The sequence below is a fragment of the Pistacia vera genome, unplaced genomic scaffold (genome assembly GCF_008641045.1).
Source record: "Pistacia vera cultivar Batoury unplaced genomic scaffold, PisVer_v2 Contig188, whole genome shotgun sequence".
NCBI classification, from domain to species: Eukaryota; Viridiplantae; Streptophyta; class Magnoliopsida; order Sapindales; family Anacardiaceae; genus Pistacia; species Pistacia vera.
Window position 1 is genome coordinate 191,140 of NW_022195981.1, and position 18,615 is coordinate 209,754.

The 18,615-nt window shown below is 40.8% G+C and overlaps 1 protein-coding gene across 2 annotated transcripts; it reads left to right on the forward strand.

Moving 5' to 3' along the window:
- The first annotated feature begins 12,348 nt into the window (after positions 1–12,348).
- LOC116127050 (nuclear transport factor 2-like) lies at positions 12,349–17,878 on the forward strand. Of its 2 annotated transcripts, none has more exons than XM_031412720.1 (9): positions 12,349–12,498; positions 13,728–13,905; positions 14,878–15,172; positions 15,280–15,518; positions 15,609–15,789; positions 16,181–16,302; positions 16,412–16,471; positions 17,037–17,097; positions 17,224–17,878. In XM_031412720.1, the coding sequence occupies exons 2-9, from the start codon at positions 13,729–13,731 to the stop codon at positions 17,472–17,474; spliced, it is 1,386 nt and encodes a 461-aa protein (XP_031268580.1). In that variant the 5' UTR covers positions 12,349–12,498; position 13,728; the 3' UTR covers positions 17,475–17,878. The 2 variants fall into 2 exon arrangements, with proteins under 2 accessions (XP_031268580.1, XP_031268581.1); XM_031412721.1 differs by having other exon boundaries at positions 15,313–15,518.
- The last annotated feature ends 737 nt before the right edge of the window (positions 17,879–18,615 follow it).

Genomic DNA, 18,615 nt, shown 5'->3' on the forward strand with positions numbered 1-18,615 from the left:
AAGACACTTCTAGGTGATGAAGGTGTCATTGTAACTACTAAGGTCGTCGTCTTCTAATCGATGTAAGACTTTGACACCAACAAACACATAAAAAAAAAAAAAAAAATTATATAATACGATTTTGAAATAGAATATCAATCACCTCTATTAATTATTTAGCTTAATTACAAGCCCTTATAACAAGATTTCTCACATGAATTTTTTTTAAAATAAAATTTATGAACTTTCAAAAATGTCTTTAGAAAGATATATATGTATACAAAAAAAAAAAAAAATCATATATATGTGATGATACAAAAATCTGCACCAACTAGCGAGATTCGATCGACCTTGCTGGGATCGGAACTGATATGTGCATGATTAAAAATAATCAGCAATGTATGTAAAAATGCAATAAAGTAAAGACAATGAGAGTTTTAAAGTGGTTCAGTGAGGTTAACTCTGAAGCCTACGTCCACTGTTTTTGTATTTGCTGTGAGAGCTTACAATATAATTCATATGTCAAATTTGTAGCCCCTTCCTCATCGTTTGAGGGGGTTTATATACAAGGTTTGTATAGAGAAAAAAGTGAAATTAAGGGGATTACAATTAATCTGAATCGCAATTTCGATATTCTTGCGATTGGACGCAGTGATCGCTGCTGATCTAGTCAATCTTGCAATATCTGGGATCTGAAGTAATCTAGGGATTGATTGAATGATTGCTCGCAACTAGCTTATGCTGGGTCGATCAATCATCGTTGCCAAGGTAGTTCTGGGTTGGGCTACATCCTCGTGAAGGCTCAAGCTTGACGGAAAAATCACACACAACATCTGTCCCTTAGTGTTTGATGCTCGTTTCGGGCTTTGAAGACTATTGCTCGATTTGATGTCAAGCTCGGTCTCATCAACAAGTCTCCGAGTGTAAGTTCGATCGAGCTTTCAAGGTCGACCTTATGTCCGGCCGACGTACTTCACACTTGGATCTTCACTTTCCATGTTACTTATAAAACTCAAAATATGAAAAGTTAGGGCAAACATGTAATTTTTGTGTGGTCATGTCGCATTTAATGTGGCATCCTTTGGTTGTCATGTTTTGTCGCGCATGGGCGACTATAGTTGTTCACGCGCGAAGTCGAGGCAACGTGCAGCGACGGTTATAATTACAGCAGTTTAACGATTCATCGCTCCTCGCAGATGGTCGACACATGGCCACGTTTGAAGGCTGAGATTGCTTGACAAATAAAGGGTCAAGATCAATTGTAGGTCGACGGCCACGATCGAACCTTGCCCTTTTGTCTCCCATGCAAACCTCTATAAAAGATGGCAAAAATTATCAGAATAGTTACTTCGAAAGTTCTTTGACTCTTTTGCTCTCTTTGCCGTTGTTTCTACATCGTCACGGTGGTCTTTCTAGCAAGTTGTTTTGCATTCCTCATTCCGATAATGTTCTTTTCCCTTTCCTTTTCCGTTCTTTGCGATTGTTTGCATCGAAGGGTGGCCATTGTGGTTCACATTGTGTGTTTTAGGGTTTTAGTAGGGTTTTTTGGTGCATCTCTAGTGGTCTTGGGTTTTACAACGGTTCAACATCACGGTCGTCGGTACCTTGGATAGGTCGCGTGCATTCGTCGTGTTGCGTGGGCTACCTTAGGTGCCTGAAATGGAAGCGATGTGGAATGGTCGCCGATTTGTTCGAGCTTTGACACATGTTTGCTTCTTTTTTTGGTACCCATAAGCGAACCATAGCCATGTCTTCCTCCAGTAGTCGCATGCCGGTGGGCTCGACAATTCTTAGGAATGTGACCCCCGAGGTCTCCGAAGAATTCATCGCCCGAAGCTTGGACCTCGATGTTGTGGACTTGTTCGACTACGCTTCGATCCAGTTGGCTTACTCCCAGTCGTCCCCAGCTCATAGGTTGCAAAAGGAACCTCGGTCGTTGATTACCATCGGGGATCTGGAGTGCATTAAAGCGATCTATTCACCGCAGCTTAACCTGATGGTTCCGGGGGAGCACTTTCGAAAAAAACTCCACGCCTGGATGGGTGGCGATCTCTGAGACCCTTCTCAAGTGCGGGGCATTCATTCCCTGCACTATTTTATTGACAACGTGTTGAGGCGATTTGACATCGTTCCTCTTCAGTTGTCTGCTAATTCAGACGTGGTCATCATTGCGATGTACATCGCGTACATGATCGATGATCTAGGCGAGCCATCCGTCGAGGAACTCATCCATCTATACAAGCTCAAGAAAGGGAAAGACCAGATGTTCTACCTTTCCAAGGTGAGGAAAGTATGTCTTAACGGGTTGGTCAACATCCTAAAGAAGGTCTCTCATTAGGACTCGTAGTACTTCTTTTACGAAGCCCGTGTGCGCGCAGATTGCTTTTGATTGTTGTGCTCCATCTAACCAAGCCGTTTTGTTTATGCAGTTAATGTCGAACAGAATTTCCTTTCGGTCGTGAGCTTACAGAGGCTTCAATGTTTTAGCAATCTTTCTGATGACTAACGCAACGTTAACGAGCTTCTCACGCTTCCTCATCTAAAGGCGTATGACTTTTGTCAAGACGAGGCCAAATTCCTTACGGTCTTGGAAAAAGGTTAAGTTACTACTTGCTCGAGTTTACTTTCCCACGCAAATGGGCCGCTAACTTGTTTGCCTCTTTCCTTGTAGAGATGTGGGCCGAAAAACCTAAAGGCCTTAAGAATAAAACGGCAGCCCTAACGGCCGCCAAGAAGGCATCGGCTACTACGGTGATGAAGTAGCTCACGGACACTACCGGCTCGAATCGCGTCGATAGTGAGCTTGGTAGAGGCCCAAGCGCGAAGAAGCCAGCGATTGCCTTGAAGGCACTTGGCAGGAAGAGCGTTACTGAGCCCCATAAGGGGCCAACGAAGAAGACGCCCAAGCTAACTGGAGGCTTGGGAAAACATAAAGCATCCGAGCAGCATGATAGCTAGGGGAAAAAAAAGCAACCGAGCCTCGGGGGGCTCGGGCAAGTAAAAAATGGCCGAGTAGAGGGTTGGCTCGGGCAAAGAGGTCGCCACGCATGCAGGTGGCCTTTAAAGCATAGCGGCCAAGGACTTGGCCAAGAAGAAGTTCACTCTTACAGGCGAGATAGGCATTGTCAGGGGGATTAAGTCTAGATTGCCCCGACCAAAAAATAAGAAGATGGACGAAGCAGCTCATGCTACGATCGACAAGATGATCGACCAACTCCTCGATCACATTGGCCACAGGGCCGCTACGACTAGGGATGATGTCACCCCGCAAACTTACGCAGCCATTTGGGATGATTCGCCCACCGAGATGTTGGGCTTGTTGTGCAGCTTCACGACAAAGGTATCGGTAGCTCGTTTCTTTTCTTTTTTACTCGTTTGGTATCCTTGCTTTTTACTGATTCTCTTTTATTCTCTCTTTAGGCTGCCTTGACGAGCAGACTTCTCTATGATGAGTGCTACGACACTTTAGAGGGCACTCATCGAGGATGGAAGGTGACAAAGATAGTGAAGGTAGGCTGAGCTCGAACGGCTCAGGGGGGAAGTTGCAACCTTCCAGGTCAAGGAAATTGAGTTCCTTAACAAACTCAAAGTGAACGAGGCTACTCGGGCCAAAGCCGAAGCTAAAGTAGTAGAGGTCAAAAAGACTTTGGCACAATAGTGGGGTGCCAACAACAAGCTAAACTCTAAGTTATCCTCGGCTCAAAAAGTTGTTGCGAGCTGGGAGGCTAAGTTCAAGCAGTCCTCACGTGACCTTGCCAAGAAGGCGGTAGGTCGCTAGGAGGTCGAAGCTGATGTTAGGCTGCTCGGGGTTCGAATTGAGGAGCTGAACGAGGCTATTACTGCTCGGGCGTAAGAGACATCTGTCTTCCTTGTTTAGAAGTTATAGGAAGCCCATCCTTCAATTGACTTATCTTTCCTTCCGCGAGCCTACTAGAAGGAAGTCGAGAGGATGAAGGTCGAAGCTTGAGGAGAGACCTATGTTTACTCGAACGACTCTGAGGAAGAGGGTGAGGGTCAAGATGAAATCGAGGAAGGCGAGGAAGAGGTCGAACCCTTGATTGAAATCGAGGATCCTACTCCCTTGACCACGCTTCCTCCAACCGAGGCTCCCAACCTTGGAGAGGAAGTCGCCATTCCTCCTATCGACGAGCCATCTCTCCCCCTCAACGACGACCTTCCTAGACAGGTCGAGGATGGAACTCCTACTCCCCTAGCTGCTTGAAATATCATCCTTTTTGTTTTTTGTTATTGCACCCCCACTCCCACCCCCCCCCCCCCCCCCTCCCTTTTTTTTAAGAATGTAATCAAACTTGATCAATATAAGAAGATTTTTATCATTTCCTCATCGAGCAATAATTATCATAGTTATTCGGAGTCATTTTATCGTCTTAGTTAGACTTGTAATTCGAATTTGCTCTAAGTCACACGTAGCTCCCTTCTTGAGAAGCTTTTTAGATTTATGCAGGAAATCTTATGCGCCAATCAACTTTGATTTCGAACTTATCATCTTTTTGAGTTTTTTGGTCGCTGGCTTGAGGCCGATTTCTCTCGACGTGTTTTTTCTTGAAAAAAATCAAATTTAACTTCGTCGATTTAGGATGTTTCATCCTTAAAGAGTTGAATTTTGGCATGGCTTTAAGATAAGTTGCATTTCCTGGACTCTTGACTCCGAGTTTTCTTTTTGGGATATCATCGCTTAGGTCACGATTTATGGATCAATAATTAAATGCTAACGAACTAAAGACGTTAATTATGAACAAAGAAGATAGTGAATAATACCTCTTTTATTAATCAAGTGCTTTGGTCATGAACGGCCTTACAATGAATATAGAACAATGAAACCTGAGCTGCTTATTGGTAATACCTTCACAGGTGCTCGACGTTCCAAGCTTGCATTATCGCTTCGCCGTTGAGGCATTCTAGGTGAAAAGATCCTGGTGCGAGCTTTTCGAGATCCTAAAAAAACCTTTCCATTTGGGTCCAAGTGCCCCTAAATTTTGGTTTTAGGTACCATGGACGACCTTCTTGAGGACTAGATCACCCACTTCAAAGTCTCTATTCTTGCTATTAATATGAGTCGAGCCTTAACTAAGACTTGGCCCAATGTTCTTCAATCAGGTCTAGCCTCAAGTGGAGAAGGTCCTCATTTGCTTCTTCATGAAAAGTTTCTCTTTGGAACGAACTAATTCTCACTTCAATCGGGGCCATCGCCTCACACTCGTAGGATAGAAAGAATGGGGTTTCACTTGTCGAGCTCCTAGCTGTCGTTCTATAGGACTATAGAGCTTCTGGCAATTCGTTGGCCCATCTTCCTTTGAGGTCGTCGAGCTTTTTCTTTATAGTGTGCTTGATCACCTTGTTTATAGCCTCTACTTGTCCATTGACTTGGAGCTGATAAACGGCGGCAAAACTCTTCTTGATGTCAAGCTGCTTGCAAAAGGTCCTAAAATCTTCGCTATCAAACTGTTTCCAGTTGTCGATTATTATTGTGTGGGGAATCTCAAACCGACAAATTATGTTCTTATTGACAAACAGCTTGTTCCACGTTATTGTCTCTAAGGGTTCAGCCTCTACCCACTTGGTGAAATAGTCCACGACAACTACTGGGAACTTTACGCCCCCTTTTCCTTGAGACAAGGGACCGATAAGGTCGATGCCCCATATCACGAATGGGCAAGGGCTTTTTAGAATGGTCAATTCTTACAGTGGAGCTCGTAGGATATCTGTAAATCTCTAGCATCTGTCACACCTGCAAACATAATCCATTGCATCTTCATAAACTGTTGGCCAGTAATATCCCTGGTAAAGCACCTCGTATGCTAAAGAGCCTCCCGCGTGGTTTCCACAAATTCCCTTGTGGATTTCTATCATAACATAGTTCACGTCCTCATGATCAATACATCGCAGCAGCGGCACATTGAATCCGCGCTTGTACAATTTATCGTTGATGAGCTCCAACAAGCTATTTTTGTGCGAAGTGTTCTGGCTTTAGTTCTCTCATCTGGTAATGTTCTATCCCTTAAGTAGGCGATGATCGCATCCATCCAACTGTATCTCCGGCTTGTAGCTAGGACTAATTCTTGTGGAGCAGTGATGCTTGGCTTTGGTAGGAACTTGACTGGTATGGACTCAACTTGTCTTGGCCCATCGCTGAGGCTAAGCGAGCTAGAGCATCTACTTTCGAGTTCTTCTCTCCTGGGATCTAGTGGACTGTAAAGGACCTAAACTGCTTGAGCTCGGTTTCCACCAGTTGAAGGGAGGACACCATCTTATCTTCCTTTACTTGGTATTCCCTGGTAATTTGGTAGACTACAAGCTATGAGTCACCGTACACCTTCACGGATTCTACCCTCATTTCCTTAACAAGGCATATTCCCACGAGCAATGTCTCGTATTCAGCCTTATTGTTGGAGGTGACGAACCCAAATCTTACCGCAGCTCTGATTGAGTTTCCCTCAGGACCTTCTAGCAAGAGCCCCGTTCCTGCCCCTTTCTCGTTCGAGGAACTGTCCACGTACAAGGTCCATTGCCACAAGTCATCGAACTTTTGCTTTTGTTATTCGACATCCCTATTGGTATCCACCCCTGACGGGCTTACTTCGCCTTTTGGTTGGTAGGAGAACTCAAATATAAAGTCTGCCAAAGCTTGGCCTTTAACCGCTGTCTTTGAGATATATTTGATATCGTGCTGACTCATTTCAATTGTCCATTGGATCAATCTACCCAATGCCTCGGGCTTCTACATTATCTTCTTCAGAGGGAAGTTTGTCAACACGTGGATAAAGTGTGCCTGGAAATAAGGTCGCAGCTTTCTGGCAATGACGACAAAGGCAAATGCAAGCTTTTCCATTTTAGGGTATCTTATCTCCGCATCAAGCAGTCTCTTGCTCACATAGTACACCGGCCACTACACTCCGTCCTCCTCGCGTACCAATGCTATGTTGACGGCGGACTTTGATACTAATAAGTACAATAGCAATGGCTCACCCTGAATAGGTTTTGATAGTAAGGGAGGTTGTCTCAGATGTCTCTTCAGCTCTTGGAAAACTTTCTCGCACTCCTCTATCTATTTGAAACCTTTCTTCCCTTTCAAGGTTTCGAAGAAGGGAAGACATCTATATGTGGCTTGGGAAACGAACCTACTAAGTGCTGCCACATGCCCTATCAAACTCTATACCTGTTTGATGCTAGTCGGACTTTTCATATCGAGGAGAGCTTAAATCTTCTCCGGGTTGGCTTCGACACCCCGCTGGTTCACAAGGAAACCTAGGAATTTCCTCGAGCTCACTCCAAAGGCACACTTCAAGAGGTTGAACTTCTTTTGGTACTTTCAGAGGATGTCAAACATTGCCCTCAGATGCTCGACATGGCTTTCAGTGACCTTAGACTTGACGAGCTCATGAGCATATTGTCGATATAAACTTCCATAGTCTCCCTAATTTGGTTGGTAAACATATTGTTCATTAGGCGCTGGTAAGTCGCCCCAACATTCTTGAGTCCAAATGGCATGACCTTGTAACAATAAATTCCGCAGTCAGTAATAAAGGAGGTATGCTCCTCATTGGGCTAATACATCGAGATTTGATTGTATCCCGAGTATGCATCCATAAAGCTAAGTAGTGCATTCACAGTTGTTGCATTTACTAGCTGATTGATCCGTGGAAGCGGAAAGCTGTCTTTCGGATAAGCTTTATCTAGATCTGTAAAGTCGACGCAAGTCCGTCATTTGCCATTCGAATTTTTGACTAGGACCAGGTTGGCAAGCCAATCTGGGTATTTAACTTCCCTGATAAGGTTGATGTTCAAGAGTTTATCGACTTCTTTCTTGAGCACTTTGGAGCGCTCTGCATCCATAGATCTTCTTTTCTGCCTTATCGGCCGAGCTTTAGGATCGAGGTTCAACTTGTGGCACATTATCTCAGGACTGATCCCTACCATGTTTGCATGCACCCACACGAACACGTCGAGGTTTTTCTTTAGGAAGCTCTCTAGATTGTCAACCACCTTGCCGCTCAAGCCGTTACCGACCTTCAGTACACAAGTTGGGTCTTCCTCGCTGACCTTTATCTCTCGTAATTCTTCTGTTGACCCTGCTGCGAGCTCTTCTCTATGGATGCGATGATCTATGGTATCCTCGAGTGGTCTGGGGTTTGGCTTAGATTCTGCGATAATCATTGTCCTTAGGTGCGGCCATTTCTGTGCAACATTTATAACTCGGTTGTAACATTCCCAAGATTCCTTGGTATAGCTCTTGATCGTTACGACTCCCTTAGTAGTCAGAAATCTCATTGCTTGGCAGCACACTGACATCACTGTGCTTAAATCATCCAAGATTGGCCTTCCAAGGATGACGTTGTATGTGGTCGGGCAATCTATTACTAAAAATTCGGTCATCACTGTTCTAACCTTTGGCTCTACCCCCAAGGTTACAGGAAGGTTGATTGTGCCCTTGGGAACCAGTTTGTCCTTGGTAAACCCATAGAGCGGTGAAGGGCATGCTCACAGGTCCCTTTCTATGAACCTCATTCCTCAGAAGGCTTCCAAGAAAATAATGTTCGCCATGCTCCCATTGTCAACCATTACCCTTAATACTCTTGCATTGCGGATTCTAGCTGCGATCACTATCGCATCATGATTTTGGCGAGGTGATGCTCTGCACTCGTCGACTGTAAATCCTACTACCTTGCTCTCTTGTTTGGGTTGCTTGGGCAGCTTCTGTTTGCAGCTCATTGCCCAGGGAATCGAGTCCGTTCTGGCTTCCTAAGCATATTGCTCATGAGCACATCTCGAGCTCCCTGCTATGTTGGGTCCTCCGTAGATCATTCCCACGAAGACCTCATTGGGGTTTGGCGGAGCTTGTTGTGCTGGGTTCTAAGCCTGACTTGGGGCCTGGTTACTTTGTTCGCCTGGATTTTCGTGAGTTGGTTCTACCTTAACGAATTCTTTTAGATGACCTCTTCTTATTAGGTCTTCGATGCCGTCCTTCAAAGCTCGGCAATAGTTTGTGTTGTGCCCAATATCCCTGTGGTATCGACAGTACTTTTGCCAATCTCTTTTGCCTGGAGGCCCCTTCATCCTTTCTAGAGCGAGCAGTCTCTTCGCCTCTCTAGACACTCCATAGATATGGGCGACATCTTGAGTGACGGGGGTATACTCTACATACCGCGGGAAAGGTTGCCTGTCCCTATGATTATCTATTCTCTGTTTCTTTTGGAACTTGTTGCGATCCCTGTTATTGTGGTCTCAACTCCCATGCTTATTCAATGGGTGATCTTGTCTCCTGTCCGAGGCCCCCCGCGTCAAGCCTCTAGCCAATGCTGCCAACAAGCTTTCTACCCGGTAGTATTTTGCAGCCATCTGGTAGAATTTGGCCAGGCTTACATGATCTTCGCTTTAGAGCTCTTTCCATAGCTCCGTATTTGGCCTGATTCCTGCGATCAGCAAAGTTCGAATGGATTCCTTGGGGGCATCAGCGACCTTTGCCTGCTCATTCTAGAACTCGTTAGGTATGATGTCAGCGTTTCATCTCTCTCTTGGTAGATGTTGCTTAAGTAGTTGAGCGGTATTGCGAACTGCCTTTTTACCTTAAATTGTTGTAAGTACAGCGAGGAGAATTGTTGCCAGGAGTTGATGGAGTTCGCCTTGAGCCTCTTGTACCACCTCTTGGCATCTCCGACTAACATGATTGTGAAACATTGGCATTTCGCTAAGTCACTGACCTGGTGTAGCTCTATCAGGTCATTAAAGTTGTCGAAGTGGTCTCTAAGGTCCCCTTTCCCATCGAACTTGCTTTTTGGTGCCCTAAATCCTTGTGACAATGGGGCCCAGCGAACTTCCCTCGTGAAAAGGCAACTTACTACTTCTTTCGCTAGGTTGTTCTGGTGAGCTCTCAGATCGTCGAGAATTTTTTACACGCGATCTAAATCTTCATTGTGGTTCCCCTGGCTAGCTCTATTAAGCCTTACCTCGACCAAATAAGCTCCTCTGGTGTACGCATTGATGCGTGAGGTTGAGTCATGATGGCTAGGCTAATAGGTGCTATTATGCTCGTCAGTGCATTGCTCGCGACGTTAGTTATTGCCAAACTGATGCACATGACTTGCTTTGCGAGCCTGCGAAGATCTACCTTCTATTGGGCATGGGTTAATACCGGCACGCTAACACTGGGGGTATCACCGACTTCTCGGTGGTGCCCGTTGCTTTTTCTTTCTCTCTGTGGTTGCTTCCTTGGCCGCCTCCCAAGGTTTGTTTGCCCGCAAGACTCGCGCTCGTGAGCGAAGTGATGTCTGCGAGGTTAGGGGTGTTGATCACCCCCTGGCATCGACAGAATGAACTGTCCACCTGCATAATTCATACCTGTTGGGGTTGCATTGGTGCAGTGTTGCTAGTCGAGGTTCTGAGCAACTAGTTACTGGTACCGCAACTTGGCCACATTCTGTTACATCACATGTGCAACCATCGTTCTGATAATCTCCATCAGCTAGCCATTCTCGGGGTTTGACGTCTTTGCCCCCTGATTGTTTGTGGTGTGTTGGGCTGGCGGCATAGGTGGTCGGCGTCCAATGATCTCCTATTGCACTTCCTAATGGGCTGCTTCCACGTGTTTGAGGTTTCTGGTGGTGATTTTTGATATGGTGTACACCATTTTGGGCCTGGAATAGGTAGGTTGCTATGAATGTTTGCCGGAATCCTTGAGATGTTGGCGGAGGCCCTCCTTCTAGCACCAAAATGTTGATACAGAAATCTACACCAACTAGCGAGATCCGATCAACCTTGCCGAGATCGGAACTGATGCGTGCGTGATTAAGAATAATCAGCAATATATGTAAAAATGCAATAAAGTAAAGACAATGAGAGTTTTAAAGTAGTTCGACAAGGTTAACTCTGAAGCCTACATCCACTATTTTTGTATTTGCTATGAGAGCTTACAATATAATTCCTATGTCAAAATTGTAGCCCCTTCCTCATCATTTGAGGGGGTTTATATCCTAGATAGTAAATTCGTGTATTATTCGCGAACTGCCGTATTTTATCAGCCCAACCGTATTATTTGCGAATTTTTCCCGAATTTTTACAAACGTATTTTTTACCATTTGCCGTGTCATATCCGTAAAATTCCCGTACCCTTTTTTTGTCATACCCGTATATTTGAAATGCTATATAGATTTTAACCAAATGGCCCATGAAAAGTGCTAAAACTAGGATTGATATTGCTGTATTTTTCAAAACAAATTATTGACAATGTGCCGTATTAAACCCGTATATACCCGTACCATATTTTTTGCGTATCCAAATTTTATGACCAAATTTTTACAAACATATTTTTCACCATTTACTGTATCATACCAATAAAATTCTTGTACCCTTTTTTTGTCGTACTCGTATTTACTAACTAGAGTTTATATACAAGGTTTGTACAGAGAAAAGAGTGAAATTAAAGGGATTACAATTGATCTGAATTGCAATTCCAATATTCTAGCGATTAGACGTTGTGATTGCGTAGTGATCGATGTTGATCTAGTCATTCCCGCAATATCTAGGATCTAAAGTAATCTGGGGATTGATTGAATGATTGCTCGGATTGCTTGCGACTAGCTTATGCTAGGTCGATCAATCATCGTTGCTGAGCTAGTTCTGGGTCGAGCTATATCCCGGCGAAGGCCCGAGCTTGATAAAAAAATCACACACAACAATATATATATATATATATAATAACATGAGCAATGCTAGTTTTACAAAGACACATACAAAAGGGGCATACAAAGACAATCCTCACCCTTGATTTTCATGATTTCTCTCTCTCTCTCTCTCTCTTTCTCTCTCTTTTTCCGTTTTTTCTTTGTTTTTTTCTTCTTGCTGATGTCACTTTGTAGCCCTCTTTGTATGGGTCTTTGTAAGGATAGCATTTTCTAATCACATTTCAATATTTTTAATATCTAAATCCATAATTCCAACCACTAGCCTTGTGGTCGGACGACAAGATTTTAGTTATGTGGATGGGTTATCTAAAGGTCTTATGTTCGAGTCTCACAAAGTAATTACCTACTATATTTGTAACTTACTTGACCCATCGGGCTTGTAGATAGTTCAATGGATCTCGGTGTTCAACGGAGCATATAGGGATAAGTTGAGATACACATAAACCGGCCTGAGCACCCTGATTATAATAAAAAAAAAAAAAAAAAAAAAAAAAAAATTTCCATATTTCGTATAATATCCACACATTATTTTCCTAGTTCAGAAAGTATTGATGAAGTGTAACAATGGGCCGGAATCAGGTTATCCAGGTGTGGAATACAATAAAACTCAGACAAGTATAACAAACAAAATCTGACCCAAGTAAAGAAATTCACCATCTATTCATTATTATTCATTATTCTTATTTCACGGGTACCTTTCGTTCTCCTCCTGTCCCTTCTTTCGTGCGCAAACTTTACCTCTTCTTCTCTGTTTCTACTTCACCTTCATCACTTTACCATCTCCTACTTTCTTGGTAGCTTTAACACTACCCCATTAAAGGTAACTTTTTTATTTTATTTTAAAACTCATTCTTTTACAGATCACTCCTCGTTTTTTTTGTTTTTTTTTTGTTTTTTAGTCCGTTTCTTTAGTACATTTGCTTTAATTTGTTTAATCATTTTTTGTTTTTCACGTTCCTAAATGAATGGTACTTTTTTTTTTCATTCTTTCTGTTTTTATTTTGAATGTTTACTTGTCATTATCTTCTCTTTGATCTGACATTGCAATGGCTATTCTAATTCTAATGGGTGGTTGTACTTCGTTTATTGTTGCTCATAGTGTTGCTGATTGATAACATCTATTGATTTTCCCAAATTGGTACTTTTAGTTTTGTGTTTTATGGGTAAAGTTTTTAGCTTTTTGTCGTTTGGGTCATGGTAAAGGAGCTATTTTTGCTTTGAAGTTCGTAACTTTGTTTTTTTTGGTTGAGACAAATTGTTGAGCTGTGTCTGTATTTTGTTATTTGTTGTAGTCATAAATTGTGTGGCTCTTTACTGTATGATTGTTTAGTGTAAAACATTTATGCATTCATTCTTTTAGGGTTTCTGTGAGAATGTGATTATGGTATGTGTTGCAAGTTCTGTTCTTGCTGTTCTGGAGAATGTGGATTTATTACTTTTCAGGCCATTTCCTTGTTCTTTTTGCTTTCAAGTTTCACGTGTTAATTATGCTAGTTTTGGTTGCGTCAATAAGAGCATTCTTTAAACAGTTGTCAGTATTGGCACATTTTAGAGAATTATGTGGTGTTAAATTTGCACACTCTATGATATGTTTTCACTTTTTGCTTAGGCTCTATTGAAGCTTTTGGACTAATGGGAATCTTATATATTTATATATATTATTTTACAGTGTTTAAATGTGTGCTGCATTTAAAAGTTCCCATTTGGTATAAATTGTCCAAATATTTTGAGGTTGAGAGTTCATGGGAGCCAACAATTAGTGGTCGAAGGCTTGTTGCATAGTATCTATGTGGGATACATACGGGTTTTTGTTTTGATGATTTACATTTTATTGGATGCTGGACGTGTAAAAACCTGTTCACTTCCTTTGCCGGCCCCTTGTTATTTGTGTGCTAATTTCTATGGTTGGGGCTAGCTGTTCTCTTCTTTATGAGATTATAGTGCCTTGTGTCATTGATGTTAGTGTTATTATTTTTTTCCCCACAGTTATAGAAAAAATTTAATTATGGAAATGTTCTTATGTTAATGTTTATGTGTTGCTATTGGCAGAATGGCCTTGCAAACGGCAAGTCCTCCCAGTGCCCAAATGGTTGGTAATGCTTTCGTCGAGCAGTATTACCATATCCTTTATGATTCTCCTGAGACAGTTTATAAATTTTATCATGATTCAAGTGTGCTAAGCCGACCGGATCCCAATGGTGACATGACATCAGTGACAACCATGGAAGTAAGTGTCTTGGGAACTTTTTTGATTGTATAATTGATATACTGTTTGGACTGTATGTCCTTTTATTTTTTCTTGTGAAATAACTTGATAGATATATATGCTTGGAGTAGGCTATATAGGGTGAACATATTTTTTTTTGGGACCATTTACAGTTTATTTAATGCTTTGGCCATTCAAGAAAATCTGATGATTTGCATATTCCACACATATGGTTTACTATTTATTTTTATATGTGTGGCCATTTGTTGGCTAGCAAATGGTTGATTTGCAGCAACTTAAGAATATTCGTAAACTATTATCTCACCGAGCTCTTGCAGGCTAAATAAGGCAATTCTCAATCTTAGATGTTGACAGTGGTTTTGAAATTGTCTCATCAATATGATTTTGGGTTAGAAATTGTCTTGAAATTGTCTCATCAATTTGAGGGTTGATGTTGTCTAAGCAATGTACCTCTGTTGGGTTAGAAAGCTCATGAATGGCCGCAAGGATAATTTAATGTTAAACTAGTGGGAGTTTTTAGGGGGAAATATATGATGAAATATGTGGTATGTAAAGTTTTCTTCTTGATATGTGAAACTTAATTAATATCTTTGGCTGGTATAAGTTTTCAGAATAGATTTTTTTTCCACCAAATTTTCTGGTGGAAAATGAATATACCGTGTTGGAAATGTCTATATATTTCTCCTCCACTATAGCATGCTGAAAATGGGTCTGTATATACTGAAAACATGCTTACTGTTCTCTCTTATCTTTATTTATTTTTTTTATTTTTTTGCCTTATTTTAATTTTTAAGGAATTCATGTACTCTTGCTCCTTGAAATTTTGGTTAGTTTTTTAATCTACTTCCTTCTGATTGATTCTCTTTGTCTAAAGATGTCATTAAAATCTTGTTTGGCATTTCCCATGATGATTCTTTTATAACCAAAAATGAGATAAAACTGTTGATGACATTATTGTTTTTCTTGGAGCAGGGTATAAATGAGAAGATTCTTTCCTTGGATTTTAAGAACTCTAAGGCAGAGATAAAAACTGCTGATGCTCAGAACTCCCTTAGTGGTGGAGTATCTGTGTTAGTAACTGGATGCTTGACAGGCAAGGACAACTTGAGAAGAAAATTTGTGCAATCATTCTTTCTTGCTCCACAAGACAATGGCTACTTTGTTCTGAATGATATTTTTAGGTATGTAGAAGATAGTGAAGTATTGGAAAAGTATCCAGTCAATAATGTTGGTGATACCCCAGTGGTCCCGTCATTCCCAGATTCAGGTATGTTATACTTTTTAGGGTAGGGGGGAATTCTATTAACTTTTTTTTTTTTTTTTTTTTTTTTTTTTAAATTACTAAAAAAAAAAAATTGAATTCTTATTTTCTAGAGCCCATTCATCATCCGGATCCTCCTGCATCAGATCCATTAACTTCTCGTTTGGAAGAGGATCAAAGTGTTTCTGGAAAGATCTATGAACCTTCAGGTCACGAGAGACAATCAGTGAATGATGAAGAGTCTATTATGAAATCAGTGTCTCATGCTGTTGAAGAGGACACTCCTGCCATGGTTGAATCGGTTTCTTCTTTAGCCCAAGATGATGCTCCTAAGATATCTTATGCATCAATTGTGAGTGCACAAATGAAGAATTTTTGCTCATAGGCATTTGCATTGGATTACTTCTTGAAGTTAATTTTATTATTAATTATTATTTTGTAGGTGAAAGTCGCAAAAGGAGGGTCAGGGCCAACCAAAGTTTATGTAGCTACTAATACAGAAAAATTGACTCCCATGAAAACTGAGAATCAATCAATTGGATCAGCATCACCTGCTTTACAGTCTGACACACCTGCTCCAGTTGATACTGATCTCCCTGAGACTAGCGAAGCTCAAGCGGAAGGTATATTTTTCCTTGTCTCTCTGTGTGTTATATGGTAGATTGAGGGCTTTCATCTGAAAAAACTGATGTTGATATGCCATTCCATAGATTCAAAGTTTTTTGACCTTTTCTTGTGTTAAATGGAAATTCATAGATTCTTTCTCATGTTAAATGGAAAATCATACTTGCAAAAGGACAGTAATGGCCTGGTATTAGCTCAAATACTATAAGGTGGGGTGGGTGTAGAAAGGTATGAGGTTCAGATCTTGACAAGTAAAGAAAGAAAGTAAGGCCCTGTGGTGGGACTATTAGAATTATCAAGTTGATCTCACCGGTTTGCACTCTAGAGCTTCTTGATTGTTCTTTACTTGTTCTGGAAATTTGTCGAGTCTGATAACTTTTTTCTATTCAGTTGAGGGTCACTCCATTTACATTCGAAATTTGCCCTTACACACGAAATATTCTGAGCTTGAGGCAGAGTTCAAGAGATTTGGACCAATCAAGCAAAGAGGTATTCAAGTTCGAAATAGTAAGGTTGGTTTCAAACACATTGCATGGTTAAACAATTTTGTCTTCCATGAAGTTTTGCATTACTTGGCATAAAATTTGCTGATCTTCCTATCTTTGGTATGTTGGCCAACAGGGATACTGTTTTGGTTTTGTTGAATTTCTGTCTTCGACTTCTGTAGATAATGCAATTCAGGTTTGCAACCAGTGAATCAATTTCTTCTTGTCATTGATATTCAGCATGTACTCCATCGTTCGATGTTTTGGCTATTCTCCAACTACATGAAATATCCCATTAGACATGATATTTTTGCTTCTTGCTATGTTCAAGAGTTATGCACTTTATATGGAGCACCAAGTATCATCTAACTATTTGGACTGGACTTGTAACTACTTTGACTAATTAAAGAATTGCCAGTTCGCCTTTTAGAGTGTCTAACACTTGATTCTCATGTTGATCAAATAGAAGTGTGGAATGAGGTCATTTCTTTTAGGATGCAGATTCTCTAAATTTGTAATGCTATTTTTCAATTTTGTACCTACATAAATACTCTTCACTGTGAAGAATTTTGGTGTTCTCCAATTTTGTTTGTGTCACACCTTCCTCAAAACTATTTGGATAGGGGACCTACTGGTTGATAAACTTATCTAGCAACATTTCACTATATTGTCATCTCGTTGATACTTCCGTTGCCATTAAAAAAATTATTTCTATAGTATTGGTTTTTTGTCTGTTTATAAATTGAAGTGCAATGTTCTAGGCTTCACCTATCATTATTGGAGGGCTAGAGGCTGTTGTTGAGAGAAAGAAAAACACTCGAGGTAAATTGAAATCATTCCCGCTTTTTAATCTTGTCTTCTTGAAATAATAATGTACTTGATATTTAAAATTCTAGATAACCAAACTTTAGCATATGACGAAATTGTTAATGGTGCTGGTTCTTGCAGTCGGCAGTGGTAGAGGTAGGTATCCTCCTGAAAGAGAGAAGTTTCGGAATGACAACATCAGGGGACGTGGAAATTATGGTGGTGGCCGAAGTTTTGGAAGAAATCAATATGGAAACCGAGGAGATTTCTCTGGTCAAGGTAGGGGTTCATCAGGGCGAGTTGAAGGTTATCAGCGAGGGAGAGGTTGGAGAGGTAACCGATCAGGTGTACCGAGTCAGACAGGTGTATCTGCATTAAACTCTGAAGAATGAATTTTTGGTGGCAACTTTTTGACCTGGTTAGTTCTCAGCCCTTGAAAAGAATTAGAAGGTAGTGTTCCAATGATTTATAAATTTTACAAGAAAGTAACTTCCAGACTATGAGTTGCAGTGATGTAGAGATTATAAGACATTTCATTAATTTTAGGATTTCTTTTCTAGGATTGGATTTAGGGCCCTTTTTTCTCCCATAGGATTACTCTGTAACTTTCAAGAATCTAAACTCATTCTCTAAGTTTATTAAGTAATTGTGAACTTGGGAGAATGTTGATAATTGTAAGGTTTTTGGTAGCTGTAATGGGATGAGCCTAACATCTCAAGAGATGGACGGAATTACTTTCTTGTAACTACTATTTAAATGGATAGAATTTTTTATTGATTTACCAAAATTTCTTAGATGGGATGGTTATGTTCAATCCCCACTTCAGTGTCACATTTTGCAGCAGCCATTTGGCCTTGAAACTGAACGCGATGAGTAAAACTCGGCCTTTTGGCTGTGTTACAAGTTTTACGGTTTTGATTTACAAGTTCAAAATCTACCATCATAAACATGGTATTATGACCCTAAAAGGTTGGTCTAGTGGTTAAGAGAGTTTGCTCACTTCATTAATTTTCTGGGTTTGAATCACTTTGGAACATTATGCTTGTAAGGTGTTTAATATATCTTAGATTAGTTGAAATACGCATAAATTGGTTCGAAAATCTCTGTCAAAAGATACCCTGTCAAAAACAGAAAAACAAAAACAAAAAAACATGGTATTGTTGCAAAATTTTAGAGATCCAAAACAATCAAACTGTCAATTTTGATTGAAAGGAATGTATAGTTGATCTAACTTAGAATAAAATCAGTCTAAAAGTCCATAATTTGATTCCCATTTACACAAAAAAAGATTTGAATCTGCCTGTTGACCAAATACCCACAAAGTCCAAAAAGGAGATGTGATAAAACATGGTTAAAACTTGGACTAATTAATCCCTCTCTTCTCTTTAAGAATCATTCCATTTAATTCATTCTTATAAATATATTATTTATGTTTGTGCTACTGTCACCAACCACAGTTCTCAACAACTTGCTATCATCTGACTCACCCTTTTTCATCCACTTGCTGTATCTTAATCAGATGAATTTTTAATC

Coding starts and splice junctions, on each gene's coding strand:
- LOC116127050 (XM_031412720.1), top strand. CDS start 13,729: ATGGCCTTGCAAACGGCAAGTCCTCCCAGTGCCCAAATGGTTGGTAAT. Junction 15,790..16,180: donor TAGCGAAGCTCAAGCGGAAG/GTATATTTTTCC, acceptor TTTTCTATTCAG/TTGAGGGTCACTCCATTTAC. Junction 16,472..17,036: donor CTGTAGATAATGCAATTCAG/GTTTGCAACCAG, acceptor GCAATGTTCTAG/GCTTCACCTATCATTATTGG.